The sequence below is a fragment of the Peromyscus maniculatus genome, chromosome 10 (assembly GCF_049852395.1).
Source record: "Peromyscus maniculatus bairdii isolate BWxNUB_F1_BW_parent chromosome 10, HU_Pman_BW_mat_3.1, whole genome shotgun sequence".
Lineage (NCBI taxonomy): Eukaryota > Metazoa > Chordata > Mammalia > Rodentia > Cricetidae > Peromyscus > Peromyscus maniculatus.
The window spans coordinates 61,894,330-61,916,251 of record NC_134861.1 but is presented as its reverse complement, the minus strand read 5'-3'; the positions used below and the strand labels follow the sequence as shown (position 1 = coordinate 61,916,251).

Genomic DNA, 21,922 nt, shown 5'->3' with positions numbered 1-21,922 from the left:
CCCCCATGCCCATGGAACTTACTTTTTGGTCCTGAGGAGAAAGGGACTTATGCACAAATAATCAGGGCTGGGGACAGTGACACCTGTTAGGGACAGCAGTGATCAAGAGAACCCCCCCCCCGCCCCCCGCACAGAATGTGGAATGATGGGGGGCAGTAGACAAAATTCCAAAGCAGAAGAGACTGGTGTGTTTGGGAGCCCAGGATTGCGGGGTTGGGAAGGCAGGGAATCTGAGGGTGATTGTAGGCTCGGGAGTAATAGGAGAAGAAGCAGGGAAATTTAAACCAAACCCAGCAGTGAAGAGCTGCAGTCTGGTTGGGACAGAGAGGCAGAGACACAGAGAAATAAGAGAAGGGAAATGGACAGAGAGAGTGAACACAAGAACTAAGACCGCATATAGGAAGGAGAGCCTAACTAAGTCAGTAGAGCCATGCTGGGGGCCCAGCTTCCCACAGGACACACAGAACAGGGAAGAGTTCAGCCAAGTTCAGCCCGGAGCCCGCTCTGTCCGAGATCGCCACTGCTAGCTGTGGGGTTGGCACAGGTTAGCCTAAGTTCCCTGGACCTTGGATTCTCTTCTATGAAATGTGCCCCGGGAGTTTTTGACAACTCCTTCTAGTGTGTCTATATTTCCTTAGACACTATTGGATTTAAAGATTATCGGGAATCCTTGCATCTACGTGGGAGTTGACAAAAGTCATTTGTGGTGTTTCTTACCCTAGTGTTCCCATCTACCAAGGACATGGGCCCAGGCTATATATATAGTGATCACCCCAAGTTACCTTGAAAACCCAGAAAGTGATTGAAAGTATGGTTTACCCAAAAGAGACCCTCAAGATGGCCCAGTATACAGTTGAAGGGGATTCACCTACCAGCACAGCGTGCCTTTGCTGTGTGGTTTTTGGATTTGTTTTCTATGCATGCTGTCTAAGCACAGTACCACTGAGCCACATCCCCAGGACATCACTTCTCTTCTTTTCTTTACTAGGAGTCTTGCCTGGTCCTTAAAAAACTCCAGGCACTTGGTGCTCAAGGAGTCTTGTCTGGCCCTTACACACTCCAAGCATTTGGTGCACAAGGAATCTTGTCTGGTCCTTACACACTCTGGGCACTTGGTGCACAAGGAGTCTTGTCTGGTCCTTACACACTTTTGGTGCACAAGGAGTCTTGTCTGGTCCTTACACACTCCGGGCACTTGGTGCATAAGGAGTCTTGTCTGGTCCTTACACACTCCGGGCACTTGGTGCACAAGGAGTCTTGTCTGGTCCTTACACACTCCGGGCACTTGGTGCACAGTGTGGAGATCTGTCATCATCCCTACTCTGTTGTCAGCCTTCAGCATTCAGGCATTCCTCTACCCTGTCAGATAGGAGCCTCCCGGGTGGTGCGTGCCTCTGGTTTACCATCTCTGTTTCAGAAAGAAAGCCGTACCTTCACCATCCATGTATGATTTATGTAACCGTATTCTTTAATGAGCTCAAACTTTTCCCTTCAAACCGTGGCATGGCATGAGCTAGCCCTCTTTCGAAGAGGAAGTAACGGTTAAATTTCCTCTTGGTCCGAGAGGCAGGGTTTTCGTCTGTAACATTGCAGGAAGGGAAACTGGGACTCATGAACTTTTCTCCACAAGACAGACTTTGGAGGGAGAAAACAACAACACCCCTTCCTTGGTTGCTTTTAAATAGATTTCCCCCCTCATCAGTGAGCTGCCAGCTAACTGTTGAGTCTTCTCTCCAGTGTCATGAGAAACCCTTTGTTTAGAAGAATGTGCCCTGAATTTCAATCTCGCTACCCCACTGTAAAGCCTCAGTGGCACTTGCCCTCTCCTGCCCCAGTTGATGGCTGTCCTGGGGGCTGGGGCTGGTAGCAGGAGCAGGTAAGAAGGAGCCTGCTGTGGAAAGGACAGTGTCCCTAGTTCAAGGCAGGTGTCTCTGTCATCCACCGTTGGAGGAAAGAAAGCCTGTCCCTGAGCTGAAGCATGTGCATCTCGCCAGAAACCAGATGGGAAATTTGCATAAACTTGTTATTCATTTCAGTTCTGAGGTCTTTCACCAGCGAGGTGGCGATCCCACAGGGGTCTGTGGGGCCATTCCATCTCCGTCCCCTCCAGAATTGAACACACATTTGTGAGTGCAGGCCTTCCTTGTTCAGGTCACAAAAGATGTCATGATTCAAAACAAGTGAGTCCTCTCGCAAACCTGCCTTTCTTACCCCTGTACGATCGCATCAAATTCACACCGCCACCCATCACAGCCCTCTGTGGATAGACTCAGACAGAACTCCCAGCTGTTAAGATGTGCGTCCCTCCGGTTTGCCCCCGTTAGAGATGACATTGAAGAACAAAGAAGCCAAGGGCCCCCACCAAGGGCAGACAGCTAATAAACGTCGTTTACTAAGGAAGTGGAGATGTGTAGCGAGGCAGGAAAATGGACTGTTGGGTACAAGAGCAGGTGTAAGACTTTCCATCTTCGTTCACTGCCACGTGAGGAATGGTGACGCCGTGCCCAGGGGTTCCAGCGACCCCCGGCGATGAAGAGAAGCATCAAAGAGCATGTGTACAGGTTCCACAGAAGCGGGCAAGTGGGGAGTAGTAGAGGCCTTGCCTTGTGAGCTCAGGATGTGAGAAGCAGAGAGTTGTGTTTTTGTGTGAGTAGGAAGTGGATCGGCTGTGGGAGCCCGTTCTCGGGTTCCTCGAGGAACCCAGCAGGTCCGCATAGAGGATGATCAGGACCACGGGCCTGAGTGCAGGTGTCTGAGATGGCCTGCACTTGGCTGTGCTGGGGGAGGAGGTCTTTTGCTCCACCCCTTAGCGTCTCTATAAAAACAGTCCGGGCCCGTTGGAATAGGTTCCAGGCCCTCTCGAGGCTATTCTTTATTTTCTATCTGTTTATTGCTGCAAGATTCTCTGCAATAAATCCTTCTATCTAATATTTCCTGCTGCTTGCACTCAAGAAAACTCTGGGGAGCTGTGGGACTGGTGGGTAAACGCCCCACAATCGGCCAGGGCTCAGATGATGATGTGCCCTTTCAAAGAACTGTACTATACTGCGCGTTCTGGTGTGCCATCTCTGGTGGTGGTTTCCAGGAATTTTGGGGAATGCCGATTGCACATGCCAAGTAGTTCTGTTGTTTCAGGCTTATGCTAAGGAAAACATTGCCAGTTTGCCCTGCATTTGTTTTTCCAAGGAGCCGCAGCAAGAGCATGCTGATCGGACAGCCCTGGTGAGGGACTTCAGTAGAACTGATCGGGCTTGGTTCTTCCCGCTGGTATCATATACACTAAGAAGGGAATAGGCTTGCGCCTGACTAAATTTAGCCTCCTCCACTCTCGGAATGGCTCATCTTGTGTAAAAGCCCGGCTCTGGGCTAATGGGTTTGTTATTGTTGTTGTTTCTCATCCAGCAAACTTACGCTATACTGAGTGGTGGAGCAGCTGCTGCTGACTGTGACTCTTTGGGGTTTTTCAGTGACGTTTCAGGGCTCCCCTGGAATCTCTATTTATGGCTGGTTTTTACTTCAACACTTAAAACAAGCCGTATCTCTTAGCCCCCAAGAAATGAACTCTATTCAGATATTTCCCAGTTCTTCCCGTAGCGGGAAGCACAGTGGCTGCATGTCAGTGTTGTTTGTTCAGATGAGTCCCTTGCAGTGAGTCTGATTGTAAATAGCCAAGGCTATACACAAAAGAAATATCCTATTCTCAGTCTTTAGATTTATAGCCATTGGGCAAAGTTTTCATACACTAGACGTAGGCATTTGTGAAAAGTAGGAAATTAAAAGCTGTTATTGTAAGTCAAGATTGAATCAAAGAAACATCACTTTCTCATTCTCAGAAAGCACGTATCTTTTTGTTACTAAAAAGAAACCGAGTGGGACATTCTAGGAGCCTTTTTCATCTGAGGTGGGACATCTGAGACTCCAGAGGGTCATTGACTTACAGAGAGTTGTCTCTAAAGACTGGCTTTGAGTGGCTGGAGAGGTGACTCCACTGGCTGATCTTCCAGAGGACCCGGGTTCAATTCCCAGCATCCCCATGGCAGCTCACAGCTGTCTGTTAACTCCAGTTCCAGGAGATCCTTCACCTTCATAAAGACATACATGCAGGCAAAGCACCAAGGCACATAAAAATTAAAGTATAAAAAAAATTTAATTAAAAAAAAGATTGGCTTTGATAGCAGAGCCAGGAGAGCGCGGAGGAGCCTTAACCAAAGGCAACTGTGTTATCCCAAGGAACACCCAGAAAGTCTAGGAAACACCCCCTTCCTAGGTGAATGCCTTCCCATGAGAGACAGTCCTCCTCGAATGCCACCCGTAGATATGAGGGCAATGTGGCTTTGACATCTGTCATCTCACTGGTTCCCAGTGTTGATTCAGCTGATCTGGCTATCTAGATAAATGTCCTCCCACTCCCTCGCTGTCCCACATGTTCCTTCTGAAGCTGCATGCTCTACAGACGATGACCTTCTCCAGTGGAGAAAGGAGCATCCTTCAGTCAGGAGTATCCACATAGCTACATTCCCCTGCTGGAACCTCCAGACAAGTCCTGGAGGTCAAATGCTGCCCTCCCCAGCCTCACGGAGATCGGAACCCGGTACGTGGCTTTGTGCTCACAGCTCCAAGATGCACGTCATGGCATCTTGGTTAAAAGCCATCTCATTTGGTCTCCTGAATGTCCTGAGCTAGAGTCTTTGTCCCCTCTTCACTGATGGGTGACCTAGGTCAGGAGTGTGCTATCGAACACAGTGTGTCCAACGCATGGGAGAGCCTAGTAAATTGACGATAAGAAGGTTAAGTACCGTTCTGGAAGACCCTGACTCTGTCTACCTCATTAGCCTGAAGAGCATCTCCAGGAAACTTGGGCTGACTGATCCTCCAAGAACCCAGATCCCTTTGGCCCTACTTTAAGCAGACTTGTTCCGCCTGGTGGGTGTAGCATCTGAGCGACAGACCAGGAGAGACTTGCAATCACAAACCCTGTGTTCGCCGTGGATGTGCCGTATGACCTAGCCAAGTTCTCAAACTCTTTGAACTCGTTTTTTCATATGTCCAAGAACACCGTAGTAATGACCTTGTCAGGTTGCTGGTAGGGCCCGCAATGACCACATGGGCCACATACCTCCGGCACTCAAAGAAGGGTAGTCTTAGGGTGTGTCGCTGTAGTCATAAATGTTAGAGGTGTCACCTGTGCTGGCACTTCGCCTATGTTGATCACAATGATTTCCCCTGAATATCGAGGTAGATATGAATGTTGTATCACAAAATTAATTCTTGCCTCTTGTATAATATTCAAACAAATACGTTGAATTAAATTCTCGGTAATCTTTCCCCCAAGGTGAGAGTGTGGATGCTGTGTTATTTCAGCCTTCTTACAGTGCCAATTTGTAGATGCACTCAAACCTTTTCATTTGAGACCTTGTAACTTCCACTTGGGTTTGGAGGCGCGCATCTCAGCCCCCCTGGGGGACTATGACACAGGCATTATTCTGAGGTGAGGTATAATGGCCCCCTCTACCTTTCCAGTTCATTGTCTGGCGTACTTGATTGCGTATTAACTATGATCCTGCAGGGCCCTGCTGGCCTGGGTGACAATAGCCGCAGGGTCCCTGTGGATCCTCATTGGCTTGCTTAGCCATCTGGGGCTGTGCCTCCTCAACCTGTTGCTCTGAAGAACACTATGTGTCACATAGAGGACTGCCTTTGGGCCCCTCTGCACTGCCTCTGACAGGATAGAAAGGGATAGAGGATTCAGCGACATCTCCAGGGTCACCTGGCAACCCCGGGTAGCTCTGAGAATGGAACTCCAAACTTGCTGCCCCAGCCCAGCCCACCCCCATCTGCTCCCAACTCCCTTCTGCACGCCCCCCTCTCTTCCCTGGCACTTCCCTGTACCCACACCCCTTCTTGGCACTGCTCTGTGCCCAGACCCTTGACGTTTTCCTCTCCCATCTCTCTCCTTTCCCACCTCTGCCCTCCACCTCCTGCTCCGTGGCCCTCCCCACTTCCCTCCAAGGATGCCCTTCGGTTAAACCCCTGGTATCGGGGCTGTAGCTTTTTTAGAATGTCCAGGTGCTGTGAAGCAGGTAAAGGCTACATCTGCCTCATTGTTTCTTTCTAAACTGTGAGAAGCCGGGGGGGGGGGGGGGGGGGGGGGGGGGGCGCTGGAGAATGAAACCAGTGTTTCCCGCGAACAGTCTCCTGTATTTGACTGTGGTATTTATTTTAGGCTTGGTCACCTCCCCCGGGCTGCTCTGTTGCCTCTGTAAATTCAGCTGGCAACTCTTGGCATCATCATAACGTGGCTCGAAATACACTCCTCCGGGTGATAGGGTTTGGCTAAAATAAGCACAGGAAGGCTATTAATGGCTGCAAAGTTGGGAAACACAGGGGGGGCGGGGGGCGGGATGTGGATGCCGAGAGCTGCTGCTGTGGACTGGATGCCGCAAGGGTGCTAACCTGCTGTTTCTGCTCTCCCCTCATGCCTTCCTGGATTCAGAGAGAGGTAACCAGCGATTTTTTTCACTTCTCCCCCCCTTCCCTGGTGTCTCTTGTGTCTGGTAAAACTCACTGCTTCTCCCATGGCGTCACCATCCTCACCGCCTCCTCTGCCCCCCGAAGGCAGACCTTTGTTCTGTTTAACCTTTGCTCACCATCATTTGCACCCGAGCCTGGAGTTGCCTCTGGGCCCCTAACCTCCTCCTGTGTTTGGTCCTGTGTGGGGAAGGTGATGGGCTAAGTGACTAGGAATAACAGCCGTCCCGTCCCACCGGGTCTCTCTCACTAATGGCTGCACCCATGACTCAGCATGCTGGGAAGTCAATGTGATGGACATGTTTGGGTCGTCCCATGTCACCTCACACCTGTTTCTTGGAGAGTGACAGTTCGGTCCTCTGTCGTGTTCTCTTGAGTTTCCTGGGTGGCTCGCCAGGAGTACAGTCCATTTCAGTATCAGCTATTAGCCACAGCGTGAGCAGGGCACCCTCACTTCCCCCTTTGAAGGATGTGTCCGTGGAGAGGACGTAACCATGAAATTCAAGATAACCTGTGTATCAGCTATGGTTTTAAAATGCTCTGAATGTCAGCCTCCCAATCGACAGTCTGGAAGCTTGAAGCGCCATCATTCTCCAGTGCTGTCTGTCATACGCACGCACGCACGCACGCACGCACGCACACGTCATTTTGGTAGAAGATAGGCGTTTTGAGACGTTCCAGCCATAGTGAAGAAACCCGAGGATGAGTTCCTCTTTGCTTTGGGCTCACACCTGGCTACACTTCCGGTCTTGTGGCTAGTAACCATTTTTCTGTCCTGCCCATTGATGAGCTCAGGGATTGGACGAGTGAGGCAACGTGGACCTGTCGGGTCATACTTAGCAGATATGACGAAGAGGATTTCTCCTTTTGGGCGGACACATCCTGGGCCTAAGAGTGAGCTGGAAGCGTTCTTACCTCTGTGCATCACAAGTCCTACCGGAATCCGTGGTGGGGAGGTTTCCAGACATCTGCCAGCTCTTTCCTTCCCTGTGTGTCCAGGTCTCCTTACTCGGAGACAGCTGTGACAGATGTTCCGAATACTAACAGGAAGACTGCGCTAGAGAATGTGAACCTTCTGTTCAAGTCCCCTCGCTCGCTCGCGGCAGATGGTAGAATTCAGACATGCTGTTGACACAATCCACATCGCAAGCAAGTGCCTGGAGAGGACTTGGCTGTGCAGAATGTGTTCACCCCAGATTGCAGGTTGTCTGGCCGCCCCTTTTCAGAGTGCAAGTTTAGCATCCTCCTCGAAGAAGCAGGAGAGTAAAGTTTACCTAGATGGAACCCAAGCTTGGTGAGATCCCTGATACCCACATGTGGGTACAGTCAATGTTGGGAAAATGAGACAGAGAAACACCATCCGAGACAGCCACGCAGACAGGCCTTCTAGACTGGCCATCTAGGGCAGTGAAATTCCTCAGGCCCCTTTCTCCCCCTTCCCTGTTCCTCCCAGCCTTAACACAAAACTTTGAAAGTATGAGCTCAAAATAAGAGCACACACAGTCTTGGACATAGGATTCATGTCCCCCCCAGGTCCTGGAGGTGTTAGTAGATATGTTTTGATATGTCCCGGCATCCCAGTCAGCACTCTGTGTTCTGGTGTGGGCTGACTTTTCCAAATTCCAAAATCCTGTGCTCAGCTCTGTGTGTGAAGGAAAGGGGTGAGAAAGCCTCCATCCGAAGGTGCTAGGAGTGTTTAGGCCCAAGTCCCCTGGCGGCCATCTCGTCCTGACTTGAGGCCTTGCTTCGGCCTCTCGGGAACCGCTTGCTGACCTGTAGCTTCCATAAAAAGGCAAGGCTTGGAGGAAAGGTGACTCTACATGGTATGGGAACTTTTCACGTCGTTCAGGCCACAGGGGCATTGAGGAAAGCATCCTTCGTGGAAAGGAGCCTGCATTCCCAAGTGGGTCCTTCTTCCCTTTCTCCTCATTGATGATGGCGATTGCCACTCACCAGATGTCTGTCATAGACCAGCCTTCACAAATTCTCTGCATGAAAACATCCATTTGGCCTGAACAAATATGAATTACGTGAAAGGTGTCATCTAGTCTGTGGAGCCTTGGTAAAAAAAAATTCCAGTAGAACCGGGCGGTGGTGGCACACGCCTTTAATCCCAGTACTTGGGAGGCAGAGGCAGGCGGATCTCTGTGAGTTTGAAGTCAGCCTGGTCTACAGAGCGAGTTCCAAGGCAGCCAGGGTTACACAGAGAAACCCTGTCTTGAAAAAAACCAAAACAAAGAAGAAGGAAAAAAGAAAGGGAGGGAGGGATGGGGGAGAGGAGAGAGAGAGAGGAAAGAAAGAAAGAGAGAGAGAGAGAGAGAGAGAGAGAGAGAGAAAGGAAGAAAGAAGGAAAGAAAGAAAAAGAAAGGAAGGAAGGAAGGAAGGAAGGAAGGAAGGAAGGAAGGAAGGAAGGAAGAAAGGAAGAAAGGAAGAAAGGAAGAAAGGAAGAAAGAAGAAAGAAATTCCAGTCCAGTAGAGGAGATTTAATGAGACAGTGGCGGAAATGAGGCAGATGGATAAAAGGAGGAGAGAGCTCACTGGCCATTACGGGGCCATCAGTATAGCTGACGGGGTCATCACATCTGGGGGTCCCCAGAAAGTAAAACTAGTTCAGCCAGCAAACGTACAGGGAAGGGGACTCCAGTTTCTCATTAAGAGATACAAACTATGTTTATGTGTATACATATATTTTTCCATCCAGTCACTGGAAGCCTTCCAACAAGACAGGCTGGTTCCAGAAGGAAATGAGATTCTCTATCTGGGTCCCACTGTCAGGGTCACTGTAGCAGGGACATTTGGTGTATATAGCGGCTAAGAGGTCTTTAGACACCTCTTCAGTTCCTTGGGCAGAAAGAGAAGTCCATACGTAAATTCCAGATACCCTAAGAGAGTTGCCGGAGAGACAGAAAGCGTAGACTGAGACGCTGTTTTTGATAGAGGCCATTGGAATAGAGAATTGTTTATTCGCTCATTCCATAAAGCCGGAGCAAGCCCCGGTAGGGTGCTTGGAATGCCGTGGAGCAGAGAATAATGAAAGCTGTCTTTGGTTCTTCACTTTGCCATTAAGAAATTGGAGGCTGTCAAAGATGTCTCAGCACTGACGCTTTTCTCTCCGGCAGAACTTGAGGCTGGTCCTCTGGGGGAATAATTACTGGGGAGAACAGCGAAAGAACACACGGGTTCAGTCATCAAACTGCTAGAGGGCCCAGTCTTGTCACTAGCGTCTGCTAGAATTTAAGGAGGAGACATGAGGTTACAGCTGTAAGCCTCCCACTGCCTGATGTATACAACAGAACTCCACAACCCCCGTGATGGCAAGAAACAAATGGAGTGGGGTCTCTGGGCAAGATGACCTGCCCCACACCGGCTTTGACAAGGTGGCCCCTGGTCCAGCCTTGCACACGGTGTGAGCCGGAGCAAAGGGTTCCTCCCATCAGACAGAATGTCTGGGACAGTTAGATATCTAGAAGAATGTGTGATAAAATAGGAGCCTTGTTGTGACTGGGGCCTAGTGACCATTTAGACTAGTGGTGTGGTTTTATAGATGAGATGCTGTCCTCGGAAGATGCCCCGCCACCAGGGGGCAGCAGAGGAGCCAGTCTCTAGAGATAGGACACAGCTCTGGAAGCTAATACATTTGGACTCTGGGTGGCTTTTGAAACATCCCTACTGTATACCAGCCAGCTACCTATCCCACAATGTCTGAGCCATAGGGACAGCTAGCTGCGTAGCCCACGTAGTATCCAAGCTGCTGTAGACCAACTGGGATGTAACGCCTGATAGGCACATGGCCCCGGATAGTCTCCTCCTGAGTTCCTCAGCCTAGCACTGAGATGTCATTTGCCCAACTTCCAAGGGTCCTCTGACCGTGGAGGATATGTACAATATGGTTTCTTTATTCCCTCGGAATGCAGGAAAATCACTGGGAAACATGAAAGAATCCCTAGGTAGAACCGTGATGGCATCACTGTCAGGGGAGGTAAAATTTTAGACCGAGCTAGTTAGACATGGGAGTTCATTTCTTGTCTGCTTTCATAAGTAACTGATAAGTCCAAAGAGAGAAACGATTTTTTTTTTTTTTAAGTAAGGGATCAATTTTTGTTTTAACCAGGATCTCAAATTCCCTTCTCTGGTTCAGGGTCCAGGAGGCCAAGGTACCTGCCAGCCTCCTCTTCACCCAGACAATCTAGTTTGTCGCCTACTGCTCAGTCACTCAGGCCTGGGAGTGACTCCTCCCAGCCTCCCCTTGGGCCTCCTTCACTTTAACACTCTTTCCTCGCGCGTCCCTTTCAAGGCTTCACTTTCCTTGACTGCCTTGTTTTGTTTCCGCATTCTCCACACTCGTCTCCCTGACTTCAGCTCCTTCTCCAGTCTCTGTCTCCCTCACAGACCTCACAGACCCCAAGTATCTATGCTGGGCCTCCCCACCATTGCCCTTAGCACACCTCAGTGCCCACCCTCAGAACAAAGTCTTTGAAGCGCATGCCACATGTGGCGAGGCCCATGTAGGAATGCAAGACTTGGATGCCTCCGAGTCAAGGCTAGACACACAGCGGGGACGGTGCTGTGCAGAGGGATCGTAGAGTCCTGGGACAGCATCTGGACAGCCACACCGCCACTATGGCCCCTGCGGTATGCAGAGGCTAACCCGGGGCTCTTCCAGGCTCCTGGGGATACTCACTCACCTTTAGTCTCGGAGGTCAGTTGAGCCGCCTTCTCCTCCTTGACCCTGGAGAGGCTCTAAGGAGCAGCTCACCTACCTCTGCCCAGTGTGAAGTCTGCCAGCGGGCCTCCCAGCTGGCACCTTGTCTGTCTGTGTTTGCATCTTTGATGCGCCATGGCAACGGCGCAGAAGGAAACTGTGGGAGTGAATTGGCTATTCCAATTCCAATATATATATAAAAATTCTGAATGCCATCCTACAATTTGGGGCAAGTCCTAGGGCAGCTGTATAGCTTCCTGTTGCTACTATAACAAATGACCACGAGCTTAAGCAGCCTAAAGCAACAGGTATACTTTTTTGGAGGGCTAGAGGTCAGAGGTCTACAGTGAGGCTTTCCAAGATAACGCCGCTGTGTTTCTTGTAGAAATTTCAGCCGGGCGGCGGCGCACGCCTTTAATCCCAGCACTCAGGAGGCAGAGGCAGGCGGATCTCTGTGAGTTTGAGGCCAGCCTGGTCTACAGAGTGAGTTCCAGGAAAGGCGCAAAGCTACACAGAGAAACCCTGTCTCAGGAAAAAAAAAAAAGAAAGAAATTTCAGAAGATGTCTGCCCTTTTCCTCACAGCCTGCCCTTTTGCTCACAGACCTGCTCCTGTCCTTTCATTTCTGAGGCAGGCGTTGCCTCTTTTCCCTCGGAATTTCCCTGAGCCAGTCCGACAATCCAGAGAAACAGCCCCGGCTCCCATCCTTAAGTTGGTCCATCTGCAAAGACACTTTTCACAGAGTCCATGAATTAGGACAAGAACGTCCTTGGGGAACAAGGGAAGCTATTAGTGTTGTGCTGCGGCCGCCTTTTCCAGAAGGGGGTGCTGAAAACACAGCTTCTAGCACACCAGTGGAGAGGTGTTTGGACTTCTCCTGACCGAAGAGATGCTTGTCCGTGCTTGGGTCTGAGAGACAAGCCTCGCCACCTGTGCAGACCTCCATGTCGGGGACTAGCAGCTATCTTAGGGTTATTTGAAATATGTCGTGGAATAAAGTTAGAGACACGCAGCCCTCTTGACTCTACAGAAAGGCGGCACTGGGGAGGCCGATGAAGCCTCCTAAGGGTCAGTGAAGGGTTTCACACACTGCTGTCACTTCGCAGATGTCTGCCTATCTGCTACCTACCTAAGAAGAACTAGAAAGAAAGAGGCTGCTCGAAATTTGTGAAAAGCCCCCCCCCCCCCCCCCCCCCCCCGCCCCAAGCCCAAGGCTGCACACTTTCACACTTTCTCCTTTGGGAAGATGTAGGTTCCAGACAGTTGCCCCGAGGCATTCATCGCCTTCCCCTGAGCCAAAAGAAAATGAAGATTAATAATAATAATGACTTTTTAAAATGATGCCCGTGAGGTTGCTCATGGAAGAAAGGACAGCACAAAGCCGGTGCTTGGGGGGACAGATCCAGAGGTTCGCGGTCCAGGTGTGTCCCATCCTCTCTGCCAGGAGCCTTGGGAATGTGTGCTTCCTGCTGACCATCCTTCAGGCAGGGAGAGCAGGCTGGGTCTTGGAAGCTTCCATCAGAAGCAAAGCAACATGGAAGTAAATGTCTCCACACATAAAGATGGGGTTAATATCCAGGCCTGGGGTCCCTCAGGTCCAGTATTCTTCTCCAAGATGCTTAGGTCTGGGAGGATTTCTGCATTTGGAAGGTTTGCATCTATATGATGAGATGAGGCCCACAACTCAATGTGACAGTTATTTCTTGTTCACATAAGTCATAGGCAATTTTAACACCATTTTGATAATTTCATTAAAAGTAGAAGAAAAAGTTTCATGGAATGAAATTTTCTACTGGTGGTACCCTGTCAGCACCCAGAAAGTTTTGGCTTGAGGATTTTGGGGTTAGGGCTATTAGCTAAGTTATACCAGGAATGTACTTAAGCTTCTTTGCCTGAACCCAGTACCCTTCTCCCTGTTCCTTCCTGTCCCTTAGAAAGGACAGATATGAAGAGGAACTGTCCATTTCTACAAGAGAGGGTACAGCAAGCAGAATTTGCATGCTGACAACATTTAAACAAGCAAGGCCTTGTGGGCCAGAGGGCAGGCAGACCTCGGGTGGGCTGTGCTGGGTAGGTGAGCTCTGGACAGTGCAGGGGGATGGGGGATGGGTACCAAATGAGGGAAGACACCACAACACGCAGTTGTGAAGACCCTCTTCTCGAGTAGAGAGAGGGGGAGACCTTGGCAGAGGGGATGATGCTTAGAAGACGTTACAGACATTTTAACAACCCTTAAAATCCAGACAGGGGGGTTTTCACTCTCTGTGAGTGACCCATGGGAATCTGGAGAGATTTGCCCTCAGAAGGACGGCAGCCAGACCTGGGCGTTTGAAGGGGAAGAGTTGTAAGACTCTGAGCCTTACCATCTGGAGAATGAAGGGAGCTTGAGGAGGAAGCCGAGAACGGGGCTTCCCTTGAGCGGTCTCCAGAAGCGAACTGTGGCCTTTTTTAGGTCACATGTTTCCTTGGTGGCACGTGAGACGGGGATGGGAAGGCCTTGGGAACACAGTGTGGAGAAGGACTGTGCTCACCTCTCAAAGTCCGCCCCGCCCCCAAACCTAACTCTTCTTCCGGTGCCATGGTATCCGTCCACACCCCCAGGTGTGACGTCACTATTGCTTACAGGCCCTAGGGACACGGGGAGCCAGCGTGTGCTTCGGTCCATAGATGTTACTAATTCCTGTTGCGGCCTGGCCCAGGACAGGCATAGGGAATAAGATATAAATCATCTTCCTGGAGCTTCGTGGACTTCCCCAGGATGCCCACCGGAGAGTATGGTGTATCCAGAGAACCTGAGCCCAGCAGTGGCAATGGAGTAGAGACAGGAAGCAAAGGCAAGCGTAAAAAAAAAAAAAAAAGTGCTAAAACGCTGAGCACTGCTCAGGCTAGAGGGGAAGCAAGGGATTCAGGAGATGTCCAGGTGGTGAGATCGGCCAAAACATTGGGATCGGTACAGGGCTGTGGCCGGCGGGCTAGGGGACATTTCATTCCAGCAACTGAGATAGTCAGTGAAGGGGCAGGAGGCAGTTAGGACAGATACTGAGGGCAGGTGAGGGCAGGCTGAGGGTAGAAGCCATGAGGTAGCAGACAGGGATGCCCTAGCCTGGAGACCATGTTTAGGACCAACTCCGGGGCTTTCCAGGACTCGTAGGCAAGGAGGTGGGTTTCTCTTCCCAATCCTTCGGGATCACCAACTTTCCCCCATCCCAGTACCACACTTCTGGCTAGCCCTTCATGTGGTCCTCTATGCAATTCTGCCAGCTCCTAGATTAAGAGAGGTTAACTTGCGTGGTAGCTCACACCTCATCCTAGCCCTTGGGGAGGTGGAGACAAGAGAATTGCTGTAATTTTGTGGCCAGCCTGGGTCACATTGTGAGGCCATCTCTCAAAAGTCCACAGATAAGGGCTGGGGAAGGTGGCCCAGCAGTTATGAGTGTGTGCTGCTCCTGCAGAGGACCCGAGTTTGGTTCCCAGCACCCACCCCACAGCTCCAGCTGCATCTCCAACTGCCTCTGGCCTCAGGGCACCTGCACACATGTGTGCATTCCCACACACATACATAGAATTAAAAAATAGATGATATCTTTAAAACTGAAAAAAAAAAACTAGATAGGAAGACAAGTCATATAAAAATAAATTCAATTAATGTGTGAGGTAGTTCATGCTATGATTTCAGCACTTGAGAGGTTAGGAAGAAAGATTGGCATTCCAGGCCAGCCTCGGCTACACAGTGAGACCTTTTACTTCCTCTTTGGAGAGCCACTGTCTCCATTAATAGCAGCAAGAAACTTAATTGTGCAGTATGGTTGTTTTGAAGCCAAGTAATGTCATCATGGGTATCGGTAACACAGAACAATCAGCATAGGCCGCTTGCTCTCGCTAACAGCTGTGTTACATAGGAGACCAGCATTGTCCCCAGAGCCACAGTGTGGGTGCTTTAGCAGAGTCACATGCCTTTGGTAATAGTCCAGTCCACAGGATATGTGCGTTCCAGTGTTCGCTGGTTGCCCATCAACTTTCCCAGGCAGCTGTGGGGCTGGCCCGTCCTCAGTGCACAGGTCCACACATCACAGCCCATTGTTCCTCTTCTGCTGTCTGCCATTATATCGTTCTGCAATTCATATTCTTTGTTCATCGTCCATCCATGTTCATCGTCTCATTGTCTTATTTGTTTCTGCTCTAGACAGACGCTTTCAGCTGAATTCAGTGCTCACTGGGTGTTCCCCATCCCTAAGTTCAGGAGCTAGGTTTAGAAGACTTTACTCCTGTGTTGCCTAGCAACAGGTCCCTAACAGCCATGAACCCTGCTTCTGCTGTCTGTAGCTGTTGATGTTTTGGTTTTTGTTTTTAATCTGCATCCACAGTTCACCACCACTGACATGCTGGCTGTGAGCTCAGTTAATATTCATAACGAGAGCACACATGGACGAAAGTCTCCTTTGCCTAATAGCCTGGTAAATTTCCTTTGCACAGGGATTTTGCTTATGTCGCAAGAGACAAGGACACGAGGCTTCTGAAATGTCACGTGTTTCGATGTGACACACCAGCAAAAGCCATTGCCACCAGTCTCCACGAAATCTGTTCCAAGGTAAGGTGGGTCGGGGCGCAGGGTCTGGCCTCCCTGTTTCCTCTCCCTGCCTGAGCAGACAGAGGCAAGCAGAAGGGCAGGAGAGCTGCCTGTGGAAGTCGGCAGGGTGGTGTTCAGCCCGCATCATTAATGTGTCGTGGACCTTCGACATCCAGGGCATATCGATAACAGTCCCATCAGGGTCACCCACTCACATCCTCGGATGTGGGTCCCTCACAAGGTGGCGGAGTATTTGCGTGTAACCTATGCTTATCCTCCTGTGAATGTCAAGTCACGGCTCAGTTACGTACACCCAGAGAGATGACGTTCATCACCTTGCGATGGGCATCTTGGGCTGGGACTGAAAGTGTGAGTTACTCCCAGGGCCACCGTGACTGGGCTTACACCACTGTGTAACTCACCGGTAGGGAATAAGAACATGCAGTGTGATGCCCGCACACAGTGACCATTAGTGTCCCTCACAGAAGGCTCAGAGAATAGCCATGATGGCAGCTGCCATTCCTGAGCCCTCTGGACTCCTGTAATACCCGTTTCTTCCACACAATGGCGCCGTGACATACATACTCCCGTCTGTATTCAGTGAAGGCGATGAGACATGGAAGAGCAGCTTCCTGAGCCAAGGCCACAGCTCGTAAGGGATGGGAACCATGCACTCTGTCCCCAGAGCCCTGGAGTATCTAAGAGTTGACATGGGGCAGCTCCTGAGCACAGGGGGGTGGAAGGTCCAGGTGTCCCCAGAGTGTGCATGCTGGATTGATCTACAGAGGTGAGAACCAGGAGCTGGAAGAAGTCACTTCCAAGCACTTAAGAGAACCGTTACCCTGAGGAAGTGTTCACCCGTCATCCCCAGCAGGGAAAAGTGAAATCACACGTAATTCAAGGAGACTGACAGAGTAAGAGAGGCAGAAGATGAACGCTAGTTTAAATCCCAGCAGGATCAGCTCAGACACTTGACTGACAGGGCTGGCTGGTGACGTGGGGTCTGTAACTGTGAACCCAAGCTGCCCTTTCATTTGATGTCTAGATTATGGCTGAACGGAAGAATGCCAAAGCCTTGGCCTGCAGCTCCCTACAGGAGAGGACCAACATGAGTCTCGACGTCCCTCTGCAAGGTACGTCTCTGCAGCGGCTCCTCCTCCAGCTCCTCCTCCGAGGCTCTAGCCAGACAGGCAAGACTGAAGGGTTGCAGGGGTTTGCTTGTGTTTCAGGTCTCCTTTAAAAGCACACTCACGGGCTGGAGAGATCACAGCAGCTACCCTTACAGAAATACCCAAGGTTCGATTCCTAGTACCCCCAGGGCTGCTCACCACCATGTGTAACTCCGTTTCTAGGGCATCCATTGTTCTCTTCTGGCTTCTGCCGCCACTGCATGTATGTGCCACACATATATGCAAGCTAGCAAAACATTTCATACATAGAAAATAAAAATGGGCCCTAAAATTGGGCATGGTGGCCCCCAACCTAGAATCCAATCTCTAGAATTCGGGATGTAGAAGCAGTGGGACCATGAGCCAGCCTGGGTGCTGCATGGTGAGACCTTGCCTGGGTGGTGGAGCGGGAGAGGAACGTGTGCTCCAGGCCCTGCAGAGGACAGAGTTGCTTTTGTCCATAGCATTGAACACAAAGGGCGGTTGCTTTTTGTTTCTGTTGAACAAATTAAAGAATATTGTCAGCAGAGTTCTTTTGTTTTGTTTTCAAGATTTATTTATTTATTATGTATAGAGTGTTCTGTCTGCATGTATGCCTGCAGGCCAGAAGAGGGCGCCAGATCTCATTACAGATGGTTGTGAGCCACCATGTGGTTGCTGGGAATTGAACTCAGGAACTCTGAAAGAGCAGCCAGTGCTCTTAATCGCTGAGCCATCCTTCCAGCCCCCTTGTTTTGTTTTTTAATCTCATGTATAGCCCTGGGGTAAGGACTCCCTAGTTTAAAGCTTGTTAGTTGGGGAGACTATGTTATTTCTCCTGTGCCTTTGATCATATAGACTCTTTGATTAAACTTTCTTTGGGCACCAGCCATACCTCACAACCAGGGCATGAAAAGCTGTTTCTTAGCACACGAAAGACTTATCTGGTTTTTGCCTTCCAAAGCATTTCATCTTGAGAGATGAGGAGGGATTAGACTGACCAAGCTCCTACGTCTAGAGTCGAGAAATGTGGTCCTTATAGAATGTCTGGGAACAGGATGTTCTGGAATGGGCGGCCACCGGGGCCTGGAGATGCCAGATGGACAACTGGGTTTTCCCTGTCTCCCAGAACTACTGAGAAACACACTGCTTTTCTTTTTCCTGTAGTAGATTTTCCAACACCAAAGACAGAGCTGGTGCAGAAGTTCCATGTGCAGTACCTGGGCATGTTACCTGTAGACAGACCTGTTGGTAGGTAAAACTTTGCAAGACTTCCAAAGCTCACAGGAGCCATTGGCTCTCCCATGAGGGTGAGGGCCTCTGTGCCACCCCTCATCTGACTTGAATCACACCTGTGTGGTGACCCCAGCCTGGACACATAATCATCCTGATCACGTGGGCAATAGAGGGCAAGCTGACCTTGACTTGATGTGTGATCCCAGCATGCAGAGACTCTAAAGAGACAGGGGTGGATTTTCTGTTTTCCCAGCATTCCAGAGAAGAGCAACCCAGGACTGCAGAGGTCTCTGGCATCTAGCTTTGAGGCCAGGCTCCTGCCTCCGTTCTTACCCACTGGGGACAGGAAGGGAAGACTGATGGAGTCCCCCTATCTTTACACTATGACCCACAAGTGGTATCTCCAGTGTTCGGGTCCTCCCCGAGTGCCAGGAACTGAGGGGCTCCGCTTGCCCAAGCTCACAGAGAGGCTGGGAGCTGTAGCTTCTCCCTGACTGGAAGAGGCTGTGGAGAAATCAGAGCCCTGGGCTCTGCTGGGGATAAAAGTCAGATGCTCCGTGGGTAGCAGTTGGGCAGTTCCTCAGAGGGTTAAATGTCGGAACCATTGTTTGGCCCAGAAGCTCTGTCCCGGTGCACCCGAGAGAAGCAGAGGCACTGTCCCCCCAAAACTACGAAACATTCATAGTAGCATTTGTTCGTGACAGTTTTAAAAAGTAAAGACTCCCACTGCCCATCGCCAGACTAAATGGATAAATAAAATACTTTCAGATAATGGAATTTTATCTGGCAAGAAAGGAAAGTACTGAAACATGCCACAGCATGTGTGACCCTTGAAACATTGAGACAAATGAAAGACATCACCCCTCCCCTCAGAAAATCTCCTCCGTGTGGGATTCTTAACATGAATGCTAATAATAGGCAAGTCCCTACAACTAGACAGCCAGTAAGGAGTTGATTTGGGGCTAGGCTGTAAGGAACATAGAGAGTGACCCCCTAAGAATCAACTCTGGCTGACTAAATGTCGTGTGATGAAGGAGGGCTTGGCACTCTGGTAGAAACTGGTTTCTGTGGGGTTTCCTTCCCCAGGGTCTCAAAGGCAACACCCTTGAAGTGGGGGGATCTTTGGAGCAGATTTGAGGTTGGAGTGTCATAGTCTCATAGATAGGACATGGACATACACACACACACACACACACACACACACACACACACACACACGTATGTATGCACACAGGTATGCACACACGCACATACACTGGATCCCTGGAGGTGCTCATGACTCTGTCTTAGAAAAACTGGCTTTTTTTCTCCTGAGCAAACTTGAGGATAAAGCAATAAGGTGCCCCGACTCCGGGAACCTGCAATGGTCAACCTGGGTATGGCTGTTCCTGAGTGCCTGGGCCTGCATTAGAGAGTGAATTTTTAATTGTCCTATCTATCCGTAGGCATGGACACCCTGAACAGTGCCATAGAAAATCTTATGACCTCATCCAGCAAGGAGGATTGGCCTTCGGTGAACATGAATGTGGCGGATGCCACTGTGACCGTCATCAGTGAGAAGGTGAGGAGTTGGGGTTGGCTTGCCTGGGCTAATGGGGAGGTTTTGAATGCAGTGGTCTTTCAGAAGACCTGGAAATGGAGTCAAGGCTTGACCTCTTGGAAGCTCTACTGACTTGTGATTAAAGTGGCCTCTGTTTATAGTCGATTGGGGGCTTTGTCTGAGTTTAATTGTGCCTTCCTCAGGACCTGGAAACTTCTATCCTGATGCCCTGATTCTGCCTTCCTCCCTTGCTCGAGAAATTAAAATTGTTCCGAGGTGATCATGTGGCACTAGGCATAGCTTACTGTGGATTTTGGTTTTGTTATTGGGGCTCTGATGTGGACTTGGCCATGCTGTCTGACGGGTGCAAACGTTGCTTGTGTTAGGGAAGCCCAATGATCTATAACGTCTAGAAGCCCAGGACCGGGCTCTAAAGCCAGGCTGTCAAGTCCAGCTCACTTTGCAAAGATGTGGGAAGCAGCATTGTCCCAGCTTCTGCCACCTGCAGGTCACCCCGGTCAGTGGGACGAATCCTCCCCAGCCTGCCTGCCTCTCTGCTCATGCTGGATTTCACTCACCCCTAAAGCATGCTGCCCTCGCCCACTGCAGTATTCTGGCTGACACAGCTCTCTCCACGTAGCGTACCCCCACTCCTCCCCACTCCCTATATCGGGTAGTCTGCCTGTGGGAGATGTGCCTCATTCCTGAATGCATATTTAACAAGCCAGGATGTTCCGATTGGAAAGCTGGCATTCTAGCTGTGTTTACTGACTCACAAATTGCCTGTGGATGCTGCTACGAAACGAATCCCACACTGCCTGGTGTGTGGAGAAGTACGAGGCAGGTGATTTGATCAACGGATGTGTTGGTGAAGCAGCATTTGTCCTCCACGATGTCACGTGACTTGGTGCTTGAGTAAAAACCGATGGAGAGAGACTTAGGAATCTTTTTCTCCTGGACCCTCGAGGTTCACACACAGACAAAGAGGTCTTGAGCCACTGAGTGTCCTGCGCTGGGCAGTCTAGAGAAGTGTGTATGACGTTGTTCCTCCCAGTGAAGAGCGGATATGGGCTGTGGTGGCTAGAGAATGGGACACACATGCCATTCTTAACATAATGTCATTCACTGTGAGAGCGGATACCAGGAGGCACCCACGGTGGTGATGGCCTCTCTGGCCACTGGACCAAGATTTGACTTTTTAGTAAGATTCGCATCCTACTTGGCTCTGGAAGCTGGACTCCCTGGGGTATTTAAGGTGTGAAGTCTTTGCCGATGGCTGTGTGGCATCCCGGAGAGCACAGGCGTGGAACGATGTCTCTTGCAGAATGAAGAGGAAGTCTTGGTGGAATGCCGAGTGCGGTTTCTGTCCTTCATGGGCGTCGGGAAGGATGTGCATACATTCGCCTTCATCATGGACACTGGGAACCAACGCTTTGAGTGCCACGTGTTTTGGTGTGAGCCGAACGCTGCCAATGTGTCAGAAGCTGTCCAGGCTGCCTGCATGGTGAGTGAGAGCCCTGGTGCTCATCTCTCCCTATCCTGCTTGTTCTAGATGCTGTAGATTAGAGTGTAAATCCTTATTTAAATGGGTAGAGTCTGACTCCTAAAGCCCTGTACTGTAGAGCACTCTCATTTGGGTGGCCAGAATCCATTATGACCGGCAGAGCACATCTCAGGAGGCGGGGCTCTGTAGAGAATCGGTAAGACTTAAGGATCATCTATTCTGGACTCCAAATTAATAATTTCAGTATGTGATCAAGAAATGCTAGTTGTGCTGGGCGGTGGTGGCGCACGCCTTTAATCCCAGCACTTGGGAGGCAGAGCCGGGTGGATCTCTGTGAGTTCGAGGCCAGCCTGGGCTACCAAGTGAGTTCCAGGAAAGGCGCAAAGCTACACAGAGAAACCCTGTCTCGAAAAACCAAAAAAAAAAAAAAAATGCTAGTTGTTATCTGGGGTCTGTGCAGCCCATGGACACAGCAAAGGGGAGTCCTCCATGCCCTCTTAAGGAAGTGCTCCATCTCATCACTCAGAGATCACCACCTCATTAGCCCCCTTCTGACTGCCTCCTGCTGAGGACCATAAAAAAAATGTTAGTGTGAGTTATCAAAGTCTGCTTTCAACTTGGTATTTTTAAAAAAATGTAACAAGTGATTCTTTTGCCCATGGTTGTTTTCAACACATTGTTATTATCTATTTTATTTA

General features: G+C 50.1%; 1 protein-coding gene across 13 annotated transcripts in view; it reads left to right on the top strand.

The window, feature by feature from the left end:
- Window positions 1–21,922, top strand: part of Apbb2 (amyloid beta precursor protein binding family B member 2) — a 359,655-nt gene that overhangs the window by 329,696 nt on the left and 8,037 nt on the right. For 8 of the 13 annotated variants that reach the window (XM_015993472.3, XM_015993469.3, XM_076546381.1 and 5 more), the window contains 5 exons: window positions 15,703–15,817; window positions 16,842–16,929; window positions 18,112–18,195; window positions 19,626–19,741; window positions 21,045–21,224. In XM_015993472.3, the coding sequence (XP_015848958.1) occupies window positions 15,703–15,817; window positions 16,842–16,929; window positions 18,112–18,195; window positions 19,626–19,741; window positions 21,045–21,224 (583 nt within the window). Of the gene's footprint in view, window positions 1–6,372; window positions 6,500–13,859; window positions 14,064–15,510; window positions 15,618–15,702; window positions 15,818–16,841; window positions 16,930–18,111; window positions 18,196–19,625; window positions 19,742–21,044; window positions 21,225–21,922 lie in introns of those variants that run through there. The other 5 variants (XM_015993473.3, XM_076546380.1, XM_006974622.4 and 2 more) reach the window with 4 other exon arrangements.